The following is a 22,253-nucleotide window of genomic DNA, read 5'->3' as shown; positions in this document are numbered from 1 at the left end:
AAAATGCTTTATGACCAACAGAGTCGATCATCCTGGAACTAGTCCAGGATTTCATGAGCAAACATTTCCATTTATCCTGATGCTTCAACTCTCAAGCCTGGAATTTCAGCGCCCTCCTGAAGTGCAACACTTCAAAACGGAACAAAACAAAATCTGAGAAGGGAGAGAGATGCATTCAAAATTAATTACAAACCACCGTTCCCATAAGGCAGCTTGAGACCCCCCCAACATCCACCCACCACACACACACAGACGCCCCCAACCCTCCTCTACACGCTTCCCTCTCCCCGTCTATCCTCCCCGTTACCTCTGTAGTCGCACAACTCCTTCGTAGTCACTCCCAGAGCAAACCTTCGCGCTCCCCCCTTTCGCAACAGCAATCAACCAAACAAAGCAGACCATAAAAATAACCACACTCCCCAGGCAGTCTGGTGATGATGTAAACAAATACAACTGCTTCGGGATGATAGAAGCAACCATGGAGTCTAAGGCTGCTCCGGTGTTCTGTATGTTCAGAGGAACAAGGCTGCGGTTGAGGTCATTATACACTCACGGTTGTAATTGCAGGTATCTAAGGTCCTCAAAGCGAGATGAAAGTTTGTGCATTGCACAATAGCTTTCCCTCGCTGGCTGTCTCACTAGGACTCTGTCAGCTGTGTAGAAAATCCATTATACTGCTTCTTCAGTATAAAACTGATTTAATCTGTTGCAACATATTGGGATAAATTTCTCCTCTCCAAGACACCACCGGGACTCAAGGACTGCAGAAAAGCAGGAAGGATGAAGCAACAACAATATCCCCCTGCTTTCTTTTACCGTTTGATCTGTGGCATGGAAACGGCCTTGGAATTATATTATGTCCTTTTTATCTTCTGGTTATTTATAACTTGGATGTTATTTTTTATTGCTTTGGCACAATGCCTGTGATTTCTATCAGTAATAACGTAATTATACTTAGGAGCATAATTGATGTGGGAAAATAGTAACGCACGCACCATATGTAGACTACAAATCTTGATTCGTTTGTGCTTGCCAGCAGTGCGACAAGTGCGCTTCAAACTGTTTTTTGTCTCCTCCAAGTAGTAATTGGTTTAAATTATCTGGCTTAAATGAACTTATTTAAAACTTAATTTGAATTTTTTGCCAGCCTGTCCCCAGATCCCAGACGTGACTTTAAGTAAAACGCTATCAGAACCAACCAAAATGACTCATCCAGATGAAAAATAACCAGAAAAGGAAAGCAGCTCTAAATAACCCAGAATTTCCCTTTAATGTCTTCTGGCTTATTATAAATTAATCAAAGAAGCAGATTTTCCTGCTGTAATAGACTAAACTGACAGGAAGCATGACACGCACATTGTGCCAGATGTGTTTTGGATGTGTTACCCGTATGGCATCAATAGTGAAGTAATTAATTATGCATACGCATCAAATGATATGCCGTTCATTAACGCTTTTCCACATAATCTCTATGTGCATTAAAGCTGATGGCGAGACATGGGAAATGTGCCCGACACTGGAATACAGCCTCCGTCGTATGAACTAGCTTAGCGTGTCTACGCGTAGCAGCAGGAGCTCACTGAAGCAGCGGCCTCATTCCAGATGCTCCTTTTTTGTTCTCTCCTAGGTAATGACAACACGGTCTTGGAGCTTGGGTAGCATCCTCCTCCCCTTTCGATACCCAACACTGATCAAAACGAAGGAAAAAAAAGTTCAGATTTTCAGATGATTGTGGCTTCAGCTTCTTTCTGACTGAAGCTTGGAGGGAACAGCAGCATTGGTTTCTCTCGTTCTCTAATTTGACTCCTGTGTGCTGACAGTGAAAGGGCTATCATTTAGAGGAGCATCAGAGGGTGCTGTGGTAAACACATAAACAAGATTTTTTTTTGGGGGGGAGAAGAAAAATGGGCCTCTGGTGAAGGAGAAGCACAGTCCACAGAGGGCAGATAAGAAAAATAGAAGAAAAACAGAGTGAATTGACTACTCCCTCAGCGGGGAAAGTGGACAGCTTACAGCAATGTTTTTTAATACCAAGGACTTGAGGGGTCCTTGATGGTGACCCCTAGCCTCCATGCTGGTATGTAAATTACGAGCATTCAGCCCTGGTTACAGAATTTGTATGTACATGGGTTAATGTGAGTCTACAGAAAGAGGGCAAAATAATTGAGAGCTGGTGACTGTGCTGGCCTCTCTGCTGATTGCTTATCAGCTGACTTCTTCCACTCGAAATTCTTCGTGCATAGCTTGGAGCTGCGCTTTGGGTCGTTGTCTTGTTGTAGGAGGAAATTGGTCTTTTTCTTTGTACGCTGGTTTGAAGGCCAGGACGCAGGAGTCACCTTTTCAATTTTGACACCGAGGCTGGTGTTTTGCTGCTGCCATTTATTAAAATTGCCAGTTGAGGACCTGTTTCGTAAAACAGAGATTCTAATGTACTTGTCCTCTCGTACACTTGCGCAACAAGGTCTCTTAATTCTCTTTCAGCTCTACTAAAAGCCACTTTGTGTTGTTTTGTGAAGAAAGCAGAACACTTCAGGGCTGCGAGAGATCAGATTTTTACTTTCGAACGATCACGGCCACGAGGCTCATTCACGATAACATTATCATAGGAATAATTCAAATACTTCTATAACCTTATTTACTGTCTGTCTGTCAGCTTGTTAGCAAATTTAGTTAATTTTTGCAACAACGCATGAACAAATCTTAAAATGTAAAGATTTCACAACTTATAGAAGCCAAAGATTTCTGCCAGTTATGCTCCAATCTTACGGGTAAAGATAATGAAATCCATAATTTTAGTATGTTTTATGTTTTATGATGTTTTTATTACAACACACTGACATCTCTTGTGTTTTTTCTCTAATCCCAGACACCGAACTAGACAAATGCACTGCTTCTTTAATCAGCACAGCAGTTTTCAGATGTGCTGTCATAACTGGAATTACTGATCAATTATGCATGAAAGACTTTACATTAGGTGGCAAAATCTGCCATCCCAACAGATGAGCGACCCCAAATTTATGAGTGAGGGCGTGCAAAAGAGAGACTCGACTTCACTGAGACCGGCAAACTTGGATGAGGTGACTGGTAATGAGATTTTCCAAAAGGGTTTTTGATCTGATTCCACATATTTGAACTGTAATCAGTTATTATCGGTCATGATATCATCGTGTTTTGGTGAAGACGAAGGAGACGGAGATCAAGCCGGACTAATTTAGAGATGGGCAGAGGTCACCCGGAATATCAGAAACATTTCAAACGTTAACTAACTTTTAAGTTCTTTAACATTTTTTTCTGTCATTTCAGCCTTTTAGAAGTTCAGTTAAAAACATCCTGGAGAGAAAACCATCAAGAAGGAGGAAAACTGCATGCGCTCACATTTCCACACATGAGAGAAGGGAGAGGAAGGAAGAGAGTTGGGCATAAGTCACCCTCGCATGCAGACAAGCAGAAAATTACATCCCCCCACCTTCCATTCATTTATTAGACAAGCGGTAGTTAGCGTTTTGTTGGTCAGCATTAGTATACCGCAGCACAATATTCAGTGACGACAGCAAGTGTGTTTGAACTGCAGCAGCGACGAGTTAAAATGTGAAAACAATGTTTGAATAGGAGACGGATTTTTGATTAGCTGTAGCTTTTGTGTGATAAGTGTACTCATCATTGTTAAATGGTGTTTGTCATGACCACCAGCATTTCTGCTTTTACGCAACTTTTAATGGTCTTGTCATTCCAACTCAGCCGGCTCGCAAGGGAGGCAGTCCCCATGAGTCACCCACATAGCAGCATGGGAACCGTCTCTGTTTAATGTTCCAGACAGGAGCCGTGAGCAGAACAGGAGGTTCCCTTTGTCCTTTAGCCACAGGACATCTCACAGTCTTTTTTAATCTCGTCATCTTGAGCAGTTAAAAAAAAAAATGAAAGAGAAAAGAAAAGAAATCGATCGAGGTGTAGAAGTGTCTGCGCTCTACAGTGTCAGTTCCCTTAGGAGAATTTCTTCTGTTCATTTGATCCTTAAAGCATGGCATGGCAGGCTGGTCTGTTGTGTCTGAAAACATCTCGGAGCTTTGATCCCAAGCAGATCACACAGGTGTCCAGCTGCTTCCACTCTAACAATGAACATGAGCCATGGCGATATCAGTCTAGGAACAACTGAAAGCCATCAGCACATGAACGGTTCACTAGAGAATGCGCGACGTCTTGCACCGAGTGCATTAAGTACTTCTATTTTGCCTGAGTTCAGTCTGTTGTTTGGAGCTTTTGTGATGCAGTTGGAGGGCCACGGCTTGTTCAATGGCACGTTATCTTGAGAGAAAAAAGAAGGAAAATGTCAAGGTCGATGCCAGTATCTGTCGGTGCTCTATTCTTTTCAGGGGGATGAGAGGAAAATTATTTAAACTGGGTGGTCTATGGGGGACTCGGGACTGGTCTGTCCTGGGTTATGTATATTTAACAAGTATCAAAGAGTCCCTCATTGAACTTTGCATGGGCTAATAGCTTTGGGTCTGATATGCCTACTGCAAAGATAATTAAAGACATCCCTGCTCAGGCAAAACAAGAATGGGTGGAGCTCAACAAGTGCCCAACCAAAAGAACTAATGAGCTGGTAAATGTGGAAAGCAACCCATTTTCATATGTTAATTTTAAGTTTGTAGTACATGCTTGTGGAAATAGCTTAGCTGCATGAGCTGCCACTCTCAAAGCAGTAAAAAGAGGAGGGGATTTTGTAAAGGGAGGCAGTAGGGGGTGATGGTGGTGCTGGAGGCAGCATTTGATAGCTAGAGTTTTCTCTTCTACGAGATGGAACACTGTCTGACAATCTGAGCCAATTAAAGAGCATTGAGCTGTGACCTGCGGGCTAGGGAGATGAAAACAAGCCTGTTCAGTAAACACTGACCGCCCCTCTCTACTGCTATCCTCCTGAAAAGCCAAGAGTCTTCATTAATATTCTGCCTTTCTTCTCCCCAAGAAAAGGCCAAGGGGTTGTGGACACTAAGTAGCATTGTGCTCCCCTGCGGGTTTGGGTAACCTTGTAGTGGTGGCTGCGGTGGGGCGGCTCAGAGTTGTGTCAGGGTCCTCTAAACAGACTGAAAAGGCCCAAACTCATTACAGAGGCCTGGGCCATGCTTGACAAGATGAGAAAACACAAAGTACTCCGAATGAGTGAAAAGAGAACAGGACACCATCTGCTTTGGGGTTAAGCTACTACTCGGGGAGAAGTGAAGATGATTAAAAGGCAGCCAGCAATGGCAAGAGAAGAAGGGGGTTCAGATATGCTACAAAAATGACCAGTGGCAATCCTTTGATAATGCAAAGGGTTTGAAAGAAACACGAAAGCCAGTAAAAATGTTGTCTCCATTGGCAAAGTCTCTCCTTAATCTCTCTTTTTAGTCTTTTTCTATTACCCATTTCGTCCAAGGTAGTGTGAGAAAGTCACCACCGTCTGTCAGAAGACAACAGAGTGGATTTTTTTTAAAAAGAGCCAGAACACTGTGATGCAAAGAGATGAAAGGAATAAGTGAATAACTGATTAAGTAAAGAAGTAAGAGAGGGAGACAACACAAAAATAGACACGGAAGGGAAAAATGCAAAAAAGGCCTCCCCCTGTGTGACCTACATACCTGCTAAACCTGCTGTCAGTGGTGGCCTGCTCCTCTCTCATCACTCACTGAATTACTTTACATAATCTTTAGACTCTCCCTGTGCTGCTAAAGGGCCTGCTGCAGGTAGATGCCCGCTGCTGTTTTCAATACCTATTGTGGTTTACTATATCAAGACACAGACGGTCTTGCAGGGGGAGAGATGAATCCGGCGCTAGGTGATCCGGCTAACCCCTGTGATACATTAAAATGGGACACGTCACGTCTGAGCGAGGTGTGGAAGAGGCATGTTTGCAGAGGATGGCCCGGGTGTGTGTGTGTGTTGCCGTCTTTGCAGTTATGCATTGACTTGCAGTTATGAAGTGATGCCTCTTCTGGGCAGCTCAAGGTTTTCCTTATGGATTGGACTGGTCAATATAATCAAAGTGCTTGTCTAGACTGCAGAGAAAACAGAAGCCCGGGCAGAGCAGCTGTTTATCACCGAAAGGTCAGAAAAGGAGCAGCTTGATTGGCGAACCTCATTAAAAGCACCACGTATATTTCAGCAGTGGACATGGACGTAACGGAGACATCATGATAAAGGATGAAGCTGTTCACCCTCTTTCTCTGCAGATATATTTTCAGTGATACATTTTAATGACATAGCATGACGGCAAAAAACTGTATGGTACTGAAGTTGAAACTAATGAAGCAAGCGAACATTTTGTTCTCAGAGTTGATGTGGTAGAAGCAGGAAAAATGGGTGAGCGTTAGGGTATGAGTGAGTCTGACTAGAGCCAGACTGTGATGGCCAGACGACTGGGTCAGAGCGTCTCCTAAACTGCAGTAATCAGTATCTATCAAAACTGGTCCAAAGAAATTACAGTGGTGAACCACCGACATGGTCATTGGTCAGAAATGGCCATGTGGTCCAAACAGACGAGCTACTGTAGTTCAAACTGATGAAAAGTTTAAAAATAAAGTGCATCACAGCTGGTTGTGTGTTAGACTGCATAGCCGTAGAACAGTCAGGGTGCCCATGTGGACCCTGCCCGCCCAACTAAAGCGCCAAAAATTGGCACATGAGCATCAGAACTGAGCTTGACAATAGAAGACAATATTGGGCTGATGTTATATATAGTATAATGTTGGACTGCAGCTAATGAATATTTAAATTTTCAGTAAATCAGTTCATTATATTCTATAAAAACTGTAGACATCAAGTCTCCCATCAAGTCTTCCTCTCCCCCTCCAGGAGACAGGGAACCCATACAGAGATCACTCATCATCACTCAAACAGCGTCTTTTGTGTCTGTGTGTATTTTATAATACGTGTGCCTCGGTGACTGTGACTAAAATATGTTCCAGACATTTCAAAAACACATTTGTTGCCTCTCTTCTGGCTGACAAATTCTCTCTCTGCTGAGAGTTGATTCATTTGCCGTTTTTGTGAACCAAACAGTGGGTGGGGACGGGATAAGAGAACTGATCAAAAGAGGAGCTTCAAAGAAGAAGAGAAAAAGTGTAGCCTGTTGGATGAGGCCCCCTCTCTTTGAAGCCAGCTTCTGGGCCAAAGGTGGCCAACGTAATGGACACTAGACAGTGTGTGCTGCTCTCCATCTCCAACTAAATGACCAGCGTTCTGTGTTTCTCCACAATGCAAAATGATCCAGGCTGCTATGTGGGAAATATATGAACTGTTTAGGTGTTCAAATACAGAATATTTAGCTGCACACTGCTAGGTAGTAGAGTCAGTTGTTTCATGTGTCACCATGGCAACATCAAGGCTGTACCTAGCCATGTTCATCAGTTTTTAGTGCCCCTCGACAACAGTGCTTTTTTTGGTTGCTACTAACAGTTTTTCTGTATATTTGCAGCACGTTCCAGTATGTGGTTCGCTTTTCACACTTTGCAGCATAAATGATGCGCAATGGGCTGTCACATTAGTGAAGATGGTTCGTTTATTTCTCTGTGTTTGTGGAGTTGCAGTGCATTCAAAGCTCTCAGTGCCACTGTAAGACGGCTGTATCCTCAGCCTTGACAGGAAAGTGTTTACTGAGGTCACGGATAAAAGGAGCAGGAGGGATGTTTTCCTGTATATGTATACTTTTTTTTTTGCAGCCAGAGGAGTCACTGCCTATCGGTCATTAGAAAGAAGGTTCAAGATGCTTCTGTGTTGGCATTACGATTCTGACTAGAGGGTTGTGCTATGAAACGACGCGAAAGAGTTAACAAGCTACGTGGAGCGAGCTTCAAGTCAGAAGCGCCACAGTAGCTCTCTTTAACCTGGCTAAATCGCCATGGTAACTCGTAGGGCTGGGCCATATTATACCGTTCACGGTAATACCGGTATAATGTTAGGCAACGATAGGAAAATGATATATCGCGATAGAATATGAGTAAAACGCGCATGCGCAGTACCTTTGTTTTCATACGCACATGGCCGATTGTTGAGTGAAACAGATGAACCAGAATTGGTTTGTAAAAATGGTGCAACTTCAGTGATGTGGAACTGGATTGGTGTTTGTCCGTCAGATACACGACAAAGCACATTTTTTGCAGAACATGCAAGCGGCCGTTGTTATTGTCGTATTTGTCGGACTAAGATGCTCTTAAATCTGGGAGTAATCTGGGTCCTAAACTCCGTATCTTCAGGCCAAACGAACACTGCAGCATCACTGAGAGTTAAAAACTGTCTCAATTCTTTCATCTTTAATAAAACGATCAGCATTGCTGCTTAACCAGGTGAAACTATGAAGTTTAACTTCCAGGCATCCATGAAAATAAAATTTATTACATTTAACGGAGTTAGAAGTTAGCAGGAAGCTAGCGGAAGTTAGCTTGCTAGTTTCCCTAGTTACCTAAGCATGATATTGCATGTTCTGACTGAGAGATTTCTGAAAAAATTCAAACGTACAGCTCTGCTATCACTTCCAACATAAATGAAGACAGGAAACTAAACAGCAGTGACGTTTGTAGGGTTACTGAAGTTGGGCTAGCTGGTATATAATGATGTGCTACCTGATCGCTAGCGACACAGCTCTGTTAGCATAACATAAACAGTGAAGCTGGAGGATGAACACTAACACTTTTCCACTTATAAAAGTTAACGTTAAAGTTCCTGATAATTAGAGACAAATGCAATCACATGGCAGGATGCTGTAAACGGACCAAACTTCAGTCAGGAGAACAACTGAGATAATCCTTCCACAATACGAGGTTAGTCATTAATATACTGCAACAACATGGGAATAGAGCAGAATTCATTCATTAATAAATCAATGGTACAGAAGTGGAGGAAGCAAGAAGAATGAGTTTAATAAAGTTTGATTTATCTGACTGCTTTGTTTCGCTTAATGTGTCTTATAATCCCGTGCACCTTATGGTCTGAAAAATACGTACTGCACACTGCAGTTTAATGTTGCAAAGCACCTCTTTTTAACTTCAGTGGATATTATACATGGTTATGCTCAGGACATGTCAGCCCATTTCTAGTGGAAATGCCTTTTGGTTAAACTTTCAGCAAGGAATTTGCATTTGCACTGTTACATTTTTATAAAGCTTTAATGTACATAAAAACCAGCTTCTTGTTTAAGTGAAAATAAATGGAAGGTTGTCTTTTTGCGCTAGTAATGTTGTGGAGTTGTATTTTGTCTCGCATCAATTATATCGTCAGTTATATCGTTATCGCAAATGTTCAAATATATATCGTGATAAATATTTTTGGCGATGCGAACTGTGTGTGAGCAGCTTAAAGACGAAGTTAACTGCTGGTTCCATTATCGGTCTAAATGAACTGGATATGAACATGCTACACTTTTTCAGTGGGGATTTCACGATGAAGCTTCAGAAACGTTTGTGTTTTTATCTCTGTTATGTTTATTTGATACAGAGTAACCCAAAATTGCCAAAGTACATCAAAAGCAGGAGTCAAACTGATTTTAATAATAAGGAGAAAAGCTGAATTAATGTGACCACTCGGTACTCAGAAACAATGCCACAGCATGTGACTGGTAAAGCTGCTCACACTGAACTTTCACAGTCGGTATAAAAGGCTATAAAATATAAGTTTAGCCTAGTATCTTCATTTAGTGGCAGCCTGCTCCCCTAGGAGCCACACAGTGTTACAGTATACAATGTTATGCCAAAAGTTAATTGTGTGCTGACAACCCTTAGCCACAGGAAAGGCTGCGCTGCTCTCCAAAATTAGGTTTACATCACCAGTATCCCACTGTTCACAAAAGACCAAGACAAAGGGGTGCAATACAACCAATTAAGTAAAGCTTTTTTGCTTTTGTAGACAAAGGACCATAAATGCAAAGCGACATCAAACTCTAAGTGGAGTATACTAGTAACTGTGGGATAAATTCACTGGAACTTCGAGTCTCCGAGTGCGTTGGACTCAGAAGAGCCATTTAGGCTTGTTGTTGGTCTCTACCACTCAAGCTGCTACAATAAGGAAGTAAAATACATAGAAATCAATATCCCCCCAAATAAACCTTCCTAACAAGAAAATGCAACCAATTCTCCAGACGGTTGTTAGAAGGGGATTTTTTTGAACCTCTATTTGAAACTTTTTTTGTTATTGTTTGTGAAGTGGCGAGAGCTGGATTGTGTGCATGTTCTTGGGCACCATATGGTACTCATGGATGCAGCTGGGCTTTTTGATCATAACATCGCATACAGTAAGCTGTGAGTGGTTGTGGCGAAGCCACAGTGCTAAATAAAGCAGTCACGGCCATCAATACGGCATGTTCAAAACATCCCGGCCACCAGGGCAGCGGGGAAAAAAATACACATTTGGTGCTTGCAGTTTGTGACATGAAGGCATTCAAATAACAAGTGAAAACTTGGATAATTATGATGAAGTTGCGTTTTCTTTAGTTGTTGTGATGCTTTAAACAACAGAACAAGTCTGAGCAGTGAAAAGGAATCAAAGAAAAAAGGGACAGAGGAGCAGGGGGGATGTAAGCTCTGTATTTTTGTAATGGGGCCTTGTCTCTGCTGTGTTGAGGCTAAAATGTTTGTGATAACCTGCTGGGTATGTCTCTCTGTCTCCCCTGCAAGCTTCCTTCTGCTTGGCTTTAGTATCCCATTACAGTCTGTCCCTTATTTGTTCGTCTGGTCTGCACCCAGCCACCCCGCTAAAGTAGCCTCCTTCCATAGTCAAGGAGCTCCTTTCAACCCTGTTCAGCCTCTGCCAGAGGCCAGCTTAATCAAAGGTAGGAAAATTTTAGGATCACTTACATATAGAAGATTCTGGCTTCCTTAATTGCAAGGTTTCCTGAGCAATGTTTTCAAGGAATATATTGAGCAAGTCTAATGCTCACATACTAAATTGACAAGCACGTAACAATAAATATAATCAGAGAGCACAAAAATAAATAAAACATTTGCAATCTATTACATGCAAAAGCTCCTCGTAGGTAAAGCCAGCTAAAAACCTGATAAGAAATTATGGACGAGCTGCTGTTTATTCAGTGACATTGAACCTTTGCAGCCATTAAATCTTACCTTTGGAGCTAAGACAATAGCTATCGACTACTGTAGGAAAATCATGCTGCATGAAGGAAAAACAATCTCTGCTCACAATTCAGATTTATTTATTCCTAGCTTTAGGCAAAGAGTCTTATTTTAATTTATGAGTGTTCCAGGAGCTCACTGAAGCGGGTGCCCACTCTCACAAGTCACCAGAACAAGGCTTGCTGAACAGATCCTCCAAACACAATAACAATCTAGCCCCGCGATTTTCATTCTAAAGTGTGTTATGAATATTCATAAATATAGGCTGCTTAGGCTTTGATTCAGTATGTGGAGCCTTTATAGCATTTCTCCTATCAGGCAAAGAATCGTATTTCTCGTGCAAGATGATGTGTGTGTGTAGATATACATATATATTACTGTGCCTTCCTCCATATATATCTCTTCCTCGCACAGATACTCAAGATCAAAACCCATAATATAATCTTCACTTCAGTTATTGCTTTTAGATGCTTATAAAGTTGCATTGAGGTCAGACAGATATAGATATATAGTTAAGAACAGGAGGACTTGAACCGAGCAACATATTTACAGTATACAAACAGGCGAGAAAGATAAACACGAGATGGACGTAGTTGGTAATACGAAGTGATAAAACCTGACTCACTGAATAAATTATTACATTAACAAGTTACAAAGATGACGACAGTGAAAACGAACAACACAAAACTGTTTTATTCAGCTTTGCGATATTTAGTGTGATTCTTCTGGGACTGACATGCTTAGCTGTGATACACACTTCCATATGTGTAATATTGAGCTACGTGAGAGCTACGGGGTGTCAACCAACGTTGTTGGCAACTGGGAGACCACAGATATAAATGTGCAAGTGGAAAACAGGATGGCCTTTTAAGAAAATTGTAGAGACATACACAGTCTGTCTGTAATGAATCCTTCAATGTGAATAATAATATGAATATTGTAACCTGCTCATTATGAGGTTAATCAGCGTGGCCTCCTGGTATGAATGTTTAAAAGACTAGAAAATACCAAGTGGGTAATTTTTAAGTAAGGATGCATCCACAACCTCAGGAACAGTGTAGCTCTTTGATGTCTGCTACAGTTACTGCAAATCCTGCTCTGTGGTCAATAAAATGATGTACACAACGGAACAATTATCCCAGCAACAAATTAGAAAGCTTTACTCAACAAGAGCCAACGAGTCTTCCTTTCTCAACTGATTTTTTCCCTTGATTTTGTGATTAGGGGCATCCGAGTTATCTTTAATCTTGGATACTGATAGCAAATTGGCAACCATGGTTTCATCTTAACTCGTTAATGTTCAGACTGAAGTTTAGAGTTTTAATTTGCAATGCTTTAAAGCACTAGTTAAGCTCAACATGGCGTACGAATCCAGTCAATGTTTTGAAATTATAGGGTTACTACGCAGGTTAGAAAGTGTTTAAAAAATTCACGCAATTAACAACCAGATACATGGAGCTAAGAATTGTTTAAAAAAGATTTTGTAATACATTTGGGGAAGAAATATTAAACAATGTAGCTCCGTGGCCATCAGTTTTCATGCATTTTTATGGGATTCGTGGTAATTACCTCTCTGTTTCTTTTTGTTTTTCAATCACAAACTCAAACGCACATACACACACGCACCGAGCCCAAAGCCAGATGCTTGTTTACAAGTGCCTTTGGTCTTTGAAGTGCAAGTAAAGGTGTATTTTTGCTACTGTCAGTCTTCCTGGCAGGCGGCGAGGTAAGTCAGATATGGCAAATTCTTGTAAAAACAGACTTTTGGAGATGATTGAATTAGTAATGTTAGCTCACACTAAGAGGGCACATAATGGGAAATGGCAAGGCAAGATCACTGGTAAAAAACACATGTATATATATATAATTAACCATATTCCAATGATTTTGATCCTACGGATACACATTTGAGATTAGTGCATGCAGCCAAGTTACCCAGGATTGCACAGACTGCCAGCCCAAATCCATTTTATGGCACGTTCAGACTTTATCCAGAATGGATTTAGAAAGTCTGGACAACAGACAACATTCTTGCAGTTTGGATCCAAGATACATTTGGGAGCGATTTCCAATCAGTTTCAGCCCATACGCTCTGGCCACTCAAAGATTTAGAAGGGCTTTTTGTTGCACTTGCAATGCAACACACAACAATGTCAAACTCAGAGCGACAGAGTGGCGCGGACCAGAATCCATGCTGCTACTGGACGAACACTATGGAGGACAACAACCCATTGAGGGAAGGAGGGATACGAAAATAAAAGTTGTCTGTGAATAATTTGGGAGATGTAGTCTTGCAAAGAAAGGCTGCACTGGAAAGCCAGGCAACCAGCATAAGTTATTAACTAGTTATAGGCAGTTTGAAAAGTAAGGAAAAATAATTCAGCTTATCAAAGATTAAAAGTTAAATAAGACACATAAATCCTTTCTTGGGGAAATGAGGCAAATATAAGATATGATAGATGTAACGTCTGTTTGACTGAATGGCAAGATAATCTTCAAAGGTATTTATGTACTCTAGAAATGCACAAATCTGTTACAAAACTTAACCGAGGTACGTTGTGCTTTCAGTTACTGCCTGATGTTTTGACAGAAGCAATCAATAAGTAACATGAAGAGGAACCTAATGTACAGAGTGGATATATAATGTCATGTCAGTGTTGAAAATCCAGCAGAAGGTCACACATGGAAGCTCAGAAGATCCCTGTATGCACACACACAGGCTTCACATACAGACATATGTGTGTATATGTGCAGCAACCTCATATTATATCCTCAAATTGTTTGATTTCTCATGCATTCGTCCCATCATTATGAACTATTATATTACCTCTTTCAGTGAAGCAGATTTAACCTTTACAGCCATGAGCAGGCAGCCTGATTACACTTATGTTTAATAAAAGGTTATTTGCTCTGGAATCATTTGGTCTTGTCTTGTGAATAGCTGGTTACGCATGGCTAAGCCAAGCTGTGTTGGTCTGCATGATATTCAATATCTCAGACTATTTGGGTTTGCACTCCGTCCAAGGCTGCTGCTCATCTATACCAAATGCAATCTGCCTGCAATCAGGAGTGGCACCACTGTTTACCGCCCGACTGTGCCACCACGCAGTATGTAGCCTATGGAAGCCTAGACGGTGACAGACAGTAGCGGGCTCAGGCAAGAGGCAGTCAACAGGGTGGAGTGAAGCTTTCCACTGAAGAAAATCCTGTAGAGTTTGAAGGCTATATTTCACTGGCTTTCAGGGAGAACGGAGAAGGCTATCTGAGACAGATCTATCAGGAAAGTTCACTCTCACCCTAAATTAATTGAATGTCAGTCAAGGAGAAAGTGAAATAGAGGCAAGAGAGTGACTGAGACCTTTGTGTTAGTAGAAGTGGGGTGGCTGGGGTTCCAAACTTTAGCCTTAACTTCTTAAAAGAATTACTCAGCCAGAGAAAAATGTGGTAACAAAGACAGATAATCTATTTGTGCAGAAACAAACTGCCTATGCTGAGAGAAGCCCGTAAGTGAATGGCTTCAAGAAGTTTAATAAATAACGGCTACATATATGGAAACTTTGCTAAAAAAGAGATGGCAACAAAGTAACTATAAAGTACAATTTCAGCAGATTACTTTAAGAGATTGTTTTCTTCTATAGTAAAGCATACTTAGTGGTTTCATTCTGGTTAACAACAACAATGTCTGAATACTTGACATAACAATCCTTTATTTTACATCTAGCCTTAATACACTTTCTTACTGCACATGAAAATATTTTAAATAAGTACACATATATAGAGCTTAAAGTACTATAAAATATACATTTGTTTTCTTAAAAAGTTCCATCTGTGGATTAGTATATACTCCTTACTCTTAGATAGTCTGGTTAGATGGTGCGCTTTTCTATAACAAGTACTTTTTTTCCTACACATGCTTTATTTGTGTCATTCACACTTTAATTAATGAGCCCAAAGGTGCTTTGGCATGCACACTGGAGAAGCCAGGGATTGAAGCACCAACCTTCTGATCAGTAGATGACCTGCTCTACCTGAGCCTAGCCATCCTAGCAGCAGGAGGGTATATGGATGACCACAAATAAACTAGAGTGCCCATGCTCACACTGATGAAGTACAAATAACCCAATGGTTTAGCCCATTGATCTGTTTTTCAGTTGTTTGGGACATCAGTGTTGGTTTATAGGACAAAGCAATAAGCCATGCAAGGCCCTGGATATAGACTCAACACTTTTCAAAGGATTTGTTGACACAAGACTCTCCTGCAAAGTCTCTTCTAATCCTAGCTTCTTGCTACGTTAAGCTATCTATTACACAAATCAGAAGCTTTAAAATGTTACTCCATACCAGACTCTGCTAGGAGAAAATAAGAGCACTATTGCATTACGAGTTAAATAGTACGTTTTTAGTAGTAGTAAAAACCAAAGGCTGTGATTTAGCATGCTACAATTATGATACACAGCATCATTGCTATGCAAGGTATGGGGATAAATATGCTGATACCATTAGTCTGCAGAGCAAGCCTGATTATTGGAGTGGCTGCAGTTACTCAAAGCGATACCAGCTAATCAAAGTGAGAAATAGACGGTTTGTCGCCGTCTTCACCAAGCTGACAGCTAAATACAGTCATTTTTATGACTGAAATGATCAGTTCAGGGAAAATCTGCCAAGTAAAGAACAATGCCGATTCCACACAGTCATAATAGTCACTGATAACTTTAGAATATGCTGTAATGTGATGCTGGCTGTTCTCAGCATCACCATCATGGCTGCTGGAGATGTGTTTGGCCACTTGTGGTTCCCTGCAGTCGTAACTTTCTATACTGATTGATGTTTCAGGTGGGCAGAAACTGATTCCAAGTATAAACTAGTGCTACTAACAGACCAACAAAAATACAAATTCAGTATGCAAGTATACAAGTGCATCACACTGGACCAGAAAAGCACATTCATACAAATCAAATCCAACAAATCAGATCTTACCTTCCATATTGTCGTCAGGATTTTCCACAACATTTACTTCCATTTGAGGAGCCTGCACTTCCTCTGTTAAGGAAAAGAAGCAGATGTTACACTACACTACTCTAACATGACACAAGAGTCTTCATTGGCCTGCAAAAAACCCCAGCTCAGCCTGTCTAGTCTTCAGTCAGAGCAGCTCTGTTAATATGCCTTAAAACATGCATGTGCTGTGGACCGTGAGGCTCGGTCTGCATACAGTTTAGATCCAAGACCTCCTCACTTGGGTCTGTTTCTTCTGTCTGTACAGCTGAGACGTTTGTGCATTTATTACCAGCTCTGTACTGTAACATTACATTACTGATAAAAAGAAAAAAAATCTTAAAATCTGTTTTTCCATTTAGTTATTTTAGTTTTTAGTTATTTTACTATACTACGTTTCATGAACTGAACTGATTTATTCATATCTTCCTGCCTAATACCCTGCGGATATTAAACTGTAATTTAAGAAACAACAGAAAAACAAGGAAATCATCATCATCAGAAATCATTTTTATCATCAACACTGAGTATCTCAGAGGTTTTGATGCGAATGGATAAAACACACAGCCAAACTGCTCTCTTGTACATACCTTTCTTCCCCTCTGTATTGTCGTTGGTACCAGTTTCTTGACCTTTGTTTTCATCGTGGGCGGGGCTTCCTTCATTGATATTTCCAGTCTCTTCATCGCCATCGGTCTCTTTATCGCCATCGGTGTCTTTATCCCCATCGGTGTCTTTATCCCCATCGGTGTCTTTATCCCCATCGGTGTCTTTATCGCCATCTTTCTTTTGAACTTCATTCTTACTGTCGCACTGTTCTGGGTTTTGCTCTGCGTTTGCTGGATCACCATCTAAAGGCACAAATAAATAAATGGCAGTGCATTTTGAAGGATTAATTCAGACACTGGGAGTCAAAGCTCTTACTATTAAATCTAGCTACATGTGGCACAAAACCAACCTGTGCTTCATTACTGCTGACAGAAATCTGTCAAACATATTCACACCAACAGGTAGCTCTTTGTCAGTTTAAATGGAAGTAACAGAAAAGAAGGAAACATCGTCAAAAGAGTTGGAATGGTGGAGGTTTTAAGGGTGTCTTTTGGGGGCGTGCAGCCAAAAAGAGTTTTTAACTTTTTAAAGAAAAGTCATCTATATTCAAAAATATGTACAGTATTAGTAGTCAAAGAACAAAATATGAGTGTAAAAAATAACACAAAGCTAAATGTGGATGAAAACAGTATCTGATGTAGATAAATTGGCTAATATTGGTTTTTGCACAAAGACTACATTTTTTACTAAGTAACCAAGACCACAGATTGAACATCATATTGATTTGTGGTGGCTGGATTTCACCTGCAGTACACACACACTTGAGAATGATGTAACAGCAGCATTTTTTTTTTTTTTTGCAGAATTATCTTGCAGGTGTTGTTTTAAATTGTATATTTTTGCTCTTCCAAGCTCCTAACTCTCTGTTTATGTCTCATGAGAAAGTAATTACATATCTCAGCTCTTGGATACCATCCCAGGGTAGCATTTGCTATAACTTGCTCATGGAATATCTACAAAATTCATGTTCAGAGAAGCTCTATCTGTCAAATCGCTGTCAATGGGATTGGATTTGAATAAAACAAAAACAGAGGAGAGACGAGGCGCTGCCAGTATGCAAATGCAGAATCTTAATTATATACCAGCAGCACAGAGGATATTCAGAAAAGAGAAATGGTTCTGGCTCAAAGTTAATAGTTGCTCCTTTAAAACACATTCACACACACACACAGTTCATTTGAGGCTCTTGCTGTCAGCACAATACAACACATCAGAGCCTCTGGATGTGTTATACATACACATTTAAAACAGTGTGTACTACTTATTTCTGCTCTGCTGACAAGATGGCTCAGGTTGGATTTAAAAAGGAAGAAATACTCTAAAAAGATCGAGCGACTGAGAAGCTGGATGTTGGTCAACTCTCATTGTGCGCTTCAATCAAATTCAATTCGATTCAATTTCACTTACATATTACCAAATCACATCAACAATGTGGTGTATATATTGTAAGGTAAAGACCCTGCAATAATACAGAGAAAACCCCAACAATCAAATGACCCCCTTTTAGCAAGCGCTTGGTGACAGTGGGAAGGAAAAATTCCTATTTTAACAGGAAGAAACCATCAGCAGAACTAAGCTGGTCGCAGCCATCTGCCGCGACCAGTTGGGGGTTATGGGAGGAAGACAGGACAAAAAACAAATAACACACTGTGGAGGAGACCCAGAGATTAATAATAAGTAATGATTAAAATTCTATTTGAGTGAGTGCTGGGTACAGTAATCTACGTACGTGTGGCTACGTCCACACGTACGGGATATTTTTGAAAAGCAGATTTTTCTATTTGCACCTTTCATCCACACGTAAACGGCGTTTTCGGTCACTGAAAACGGGGATTTTTAATAACTCCTGCCAGCGTGGAAATTTTCGAAAACTCCGTTTTTGCATTTCCGTGTGGACGAGAAAACCAGCGTCAAAGGTGTGCGCCTTTTTTGACGTCACAATGTGAGTCACGTTATTGTTTCGGTGAAATGGATTTCTGCAATGGCGGTCTTAGACAAAATGCCATTACTGTTAATTCTACTCTCTGCAGTGTTTAAATGCTTATATATAGACACAGTTTCTGTCCTTCCAGACTGTTCCGCTTCAATGCGCCATCTTTGTTTACTCTTTCCCACCCAGGCTTCTAGACTTCTGATTGGCCAACATTTCTACACGGTTAGGAATATCGCCACCTGTTGCTTTGGCATGTTCCTAGCAGCGGTTTCCTTCGTTTTTGCGTTTACGTGTGGACGGGATTTTTAAAAAAAAAAACGAAAACGGAAAATCTCCATTTTCAAAAATACCGGACGTAGCTTAAGTCTGCACCCAGACAACACGTAATTCCACCGTTGGACCCTTGATTTGTAACTGTACTTTACCTTGACTCTGACTCTCCATCTCCACATCTTGAGGTTCATCTGTATTTAGAAAGACAAGAGAAATTCAAAAGAGAAAACATACGGGTTTAGCGCCAGCGTCTGGAGTTGAATAGACTTGGCTTTCGATATCACCTCAAACAGCCTTTTCATTCCATCTCTTTCTGTAGCTTTGCCTTTGTTCTACAGTATGAGAGCAATGGATCCACAAAGACATGCATAAATTAAGTGACAAAAACGAAGGGAAAAAGAATGTCACTTCTAAAGCCATACATAATTGAGGGATTTCTTTGTTCCACGCTTCTGTGATAAGAGAACTTTTTTTTGTTAGAGTGGTGACACACGGGATGGAAAGACTGTACTGAAACAAAGAAAAAAAATTCAATTTTTGATGACAAATGACATCAAGAAGCATCGGTAGAGCCGAGAGGCTCAGAACATGCGCTAATGGTCCGTAGAGCTACATTACCATTGTCACCGTTATCTTCATCACCTCCTCCCTCTGTACCTGAAAAGGGAGAGAAAAAAAATCATCAGCCAAACAGAGGCATCGGTATGAATAATACCAGTCATTCGTTTTAAAAAGCAAAGGAAACAGTCATAATAATGATCACTGTTAGCTCTTCATCTTCCTAATGCAAAGGATTTATTTTGAGGGTGTTGACGCCGCATTTTAAAGCAGCAACGTCCAACCTAAGTTATTTTTCATTACTGAAACAGCATTATACTGTTGGGATTTTCTGTCCATGTTTGAGTTTACAGATACTTGCTACTGATGTTTCTAATAACATTTTAATTACTCTATATTTTGCATAAACACAACAGGGGACTAACACAGGAGGTCTTTAACATATCTAGCTTTAAGACAGCAGTTTTGGGTCTTTGTTATAAGAAAGAGGCTCTTAAATTTGTAGCATTGGGGAAGTAATAAGCCACAGTAGTGCTTTGAAAATTTGCAGGGCATGTTACTTTATGTTGCGTGCATAAGGTAACATGCCGATGTTGTAGTGTTGCCCAAACTCACCCTGGTCAGCTAGACTGAATAAAAATATTTTTGCAGTTTTGGTTATAAACAAATAAAAATGAATCATCTTACAGCTTTTTATATAAAAGCATATATATGCTACACATATATTTGAAGAACGTTACTCGTACATTACACACAGGTGCTGCCATCACCAAACTATAATTTCAAGTCATTACAGCCTTTATCCTGTTACATCCTCCTATAAACTGAACTCCATAGAAATGTCCACCGGATGCACAAAAGGCAGAATTTGATATGAATAAAAATCCTATCTGTTACTACTCCCACCCTCCTCACCGCTTTCTTGCACTCTTGCACTCTTACACACAGACAGGCACATAAACCAATGACATTTGGGACAAATTGAGTAAATGAAAGCCATGACACCAATAAGAGAACATGCTTTACAATGGCTATTGTGCAGCTTCTATAATTGCTTTTTTAACAAGCTGCAGAGAGAAACCATTTTTCATATCTATGCAATTTTGCCCTGCACTCAGAACAATAAAAATGCCAGCCTCCATTAAATGGGAAAAAGGCCAGTTCTACCAGTGCTGCATGTTTGTCTCAAGTATCTCTGTCCATCATGCAGAATGCTGGTGACACACAGTAGATGGCGAGCCTTTCTATTAATCATGACTGGCATTTGAGATAGAGCCACAGACAGGGGGCTGAAAAGAATACTTCATTGGGGGAAAAACAACTTAAGATGAATCCTCCGCTAGCCTTGAGGTCACCTTTTTTGTTTAAAATTATGCGAGGGCCTTGTATCTGTCCAAAGTATCTATCTGTCCCAAACAACAATTTATCAGATATGACAAAAGGCAGACTGTAATTTCCTCTTTGTTATTTGATCATTTGTATTTGGCTTATTGAATGAAACTGCATTCAATTTGTGATAAAGGAAAACGTGGGACAGATTGTGGATGAAATGCACACACACACACACACACCAAAAGACCACATGCAAAAATGAAGGAAAAACAAATAAATGTATTGTGCAGATGTGACTTCTAAAGGCTCTGAGGTAAGATCAATTTAAATGCTGTCTCTTTAAAAGGTAAAAACCCAAATAACACCTTTAGGATATCGCTCATCCATGAATACGAAACACCAGGTGGCAGCATTGCCATAGCTTTCCTCCCCAGTGCTCGCTATACAATACTGTCATCACTGTAAATAAGGGTCTGACATACTTCACACAGAAGGGTTCGGGCAACACCTCGAGACTTTTACTGTCAATATTCTGATGAATTCCACTTCAAGAAACATGGTGACAAAAAGGCAATTTTAGGTACTCGCCTGCACTTCTGTTGACTGAGCAAAAGCGCAATGTTTTTCCGAATAAAATGTTCGTCTCACACACACTTAAATGATTTATTAATGTCTACATCACATTCAGGGCTACAGTATTACAAGGACATAAACAATTTATAGGCTGATATTCAACCTTCCTTTTGTACCCTACTTGCACGCCTGTTAAGTAAACATCACCTGTAGTTGATGTTTACTAGTAAATAAAAGCAATATCTCACACGGGAATAAATGGAAATGGGAACAAGTTAGCTGGAATGCGTGCACACTCACACACACTCACATCCAACCATTAGCTCGGTTCCAATCCCCCCTCCCCCTCCCCCAGGCCTTTCTACTATTCCTTTTATTAAAGCAAAGTGGAGCAAAGGACAGGAAAAAAAGATAAAAAATGAGGGAATGTGAAAAATTCATGAGACATTTGTAAAGGAAAAAGGAAAAACATGAGCAATAGCAATCGTTCAAAGACCTTTTGCACGTGAGGTATGTGTGCACAGAGTAAAGAGTAAGCACGTTTGTGAGAGATGCTTTATAGGGTACCACGGAGCTAGATGGCATCCCACAGAGAGGCTCACTGTCTGTCCACACGTAGCGTTATTAATCTGCATGTCCACTTTGTGCCATCTCTCACCATCCCCCCCTCTCTATCCCCGGTCTTTCCCACTACTCTCAAGCATTCCAGGCAAACAGGCATTGATTTCTGGCTTAATGTCCATATTTTACTGTGTCCTGTAACACACTAATCTCACTAATACCAATCTGATATCAAATAATGGGCACTGTAGTGCTGCTTGCCAACTCAGGTGTGCTCTAAAGAGGTTCGAGTCCAGCTTGGAACTCCGTGCCAGCTTTCA

At 40.6% G+C, this 22,253-nt stretch overlaps 1 protein-coding gene across 1 annotated transcript in view; it reads right to left on the bottom strand.

Moving 5' to 3' along the window:
- The window catches only part of macrod2 (mono-ADP ribosylhydrolase 2), a 399,684-nt gene that overhangs the window by 3,478 nt on the left and 373,953 nt on the right, over nt 1-22,253 (bottom strand). Inside the window, exons 12-15 of the mRNA XM_026190215.2 lie at nt 19,528-19,566; nt 19,062-19,100; nt 16,685-16,945; nt 16,077-16,139 (exon numbers count right to left, since the gene is read on the bottom strand). Coding sequence (XP_026046000.2) covers nt 16,077-16,139; nt 16,685-16,945; nt 19,062-19,100; nt 19,528-19,566 — 402 coding nt within the window. The remainder of the gene's footprint in view (nt 1-16,076; nt 16,140-16,684; nt 16,946-19,061; nt 19,101-19,527; nt 19,567-22,253) is intronic.

This window comes from Astatotilapia calliptera, chromosome 13, assembly GCF_964374335.1.
Source record: "Astatotilapia calliptera chromosome 13, fAstCal68.1, whole genome shotgun sequence".
In the NCBI taxonomy this organism is placed as follows: Eukaryota; Metazoa; Chordata; class Actinopteri; order Cichliformes; family Cichlidae; genus Astatotilapia; species Astatotilapia calliptera.
This window is presented reverse-complemented; position numbering and strand designations above follow the sequence as displayed.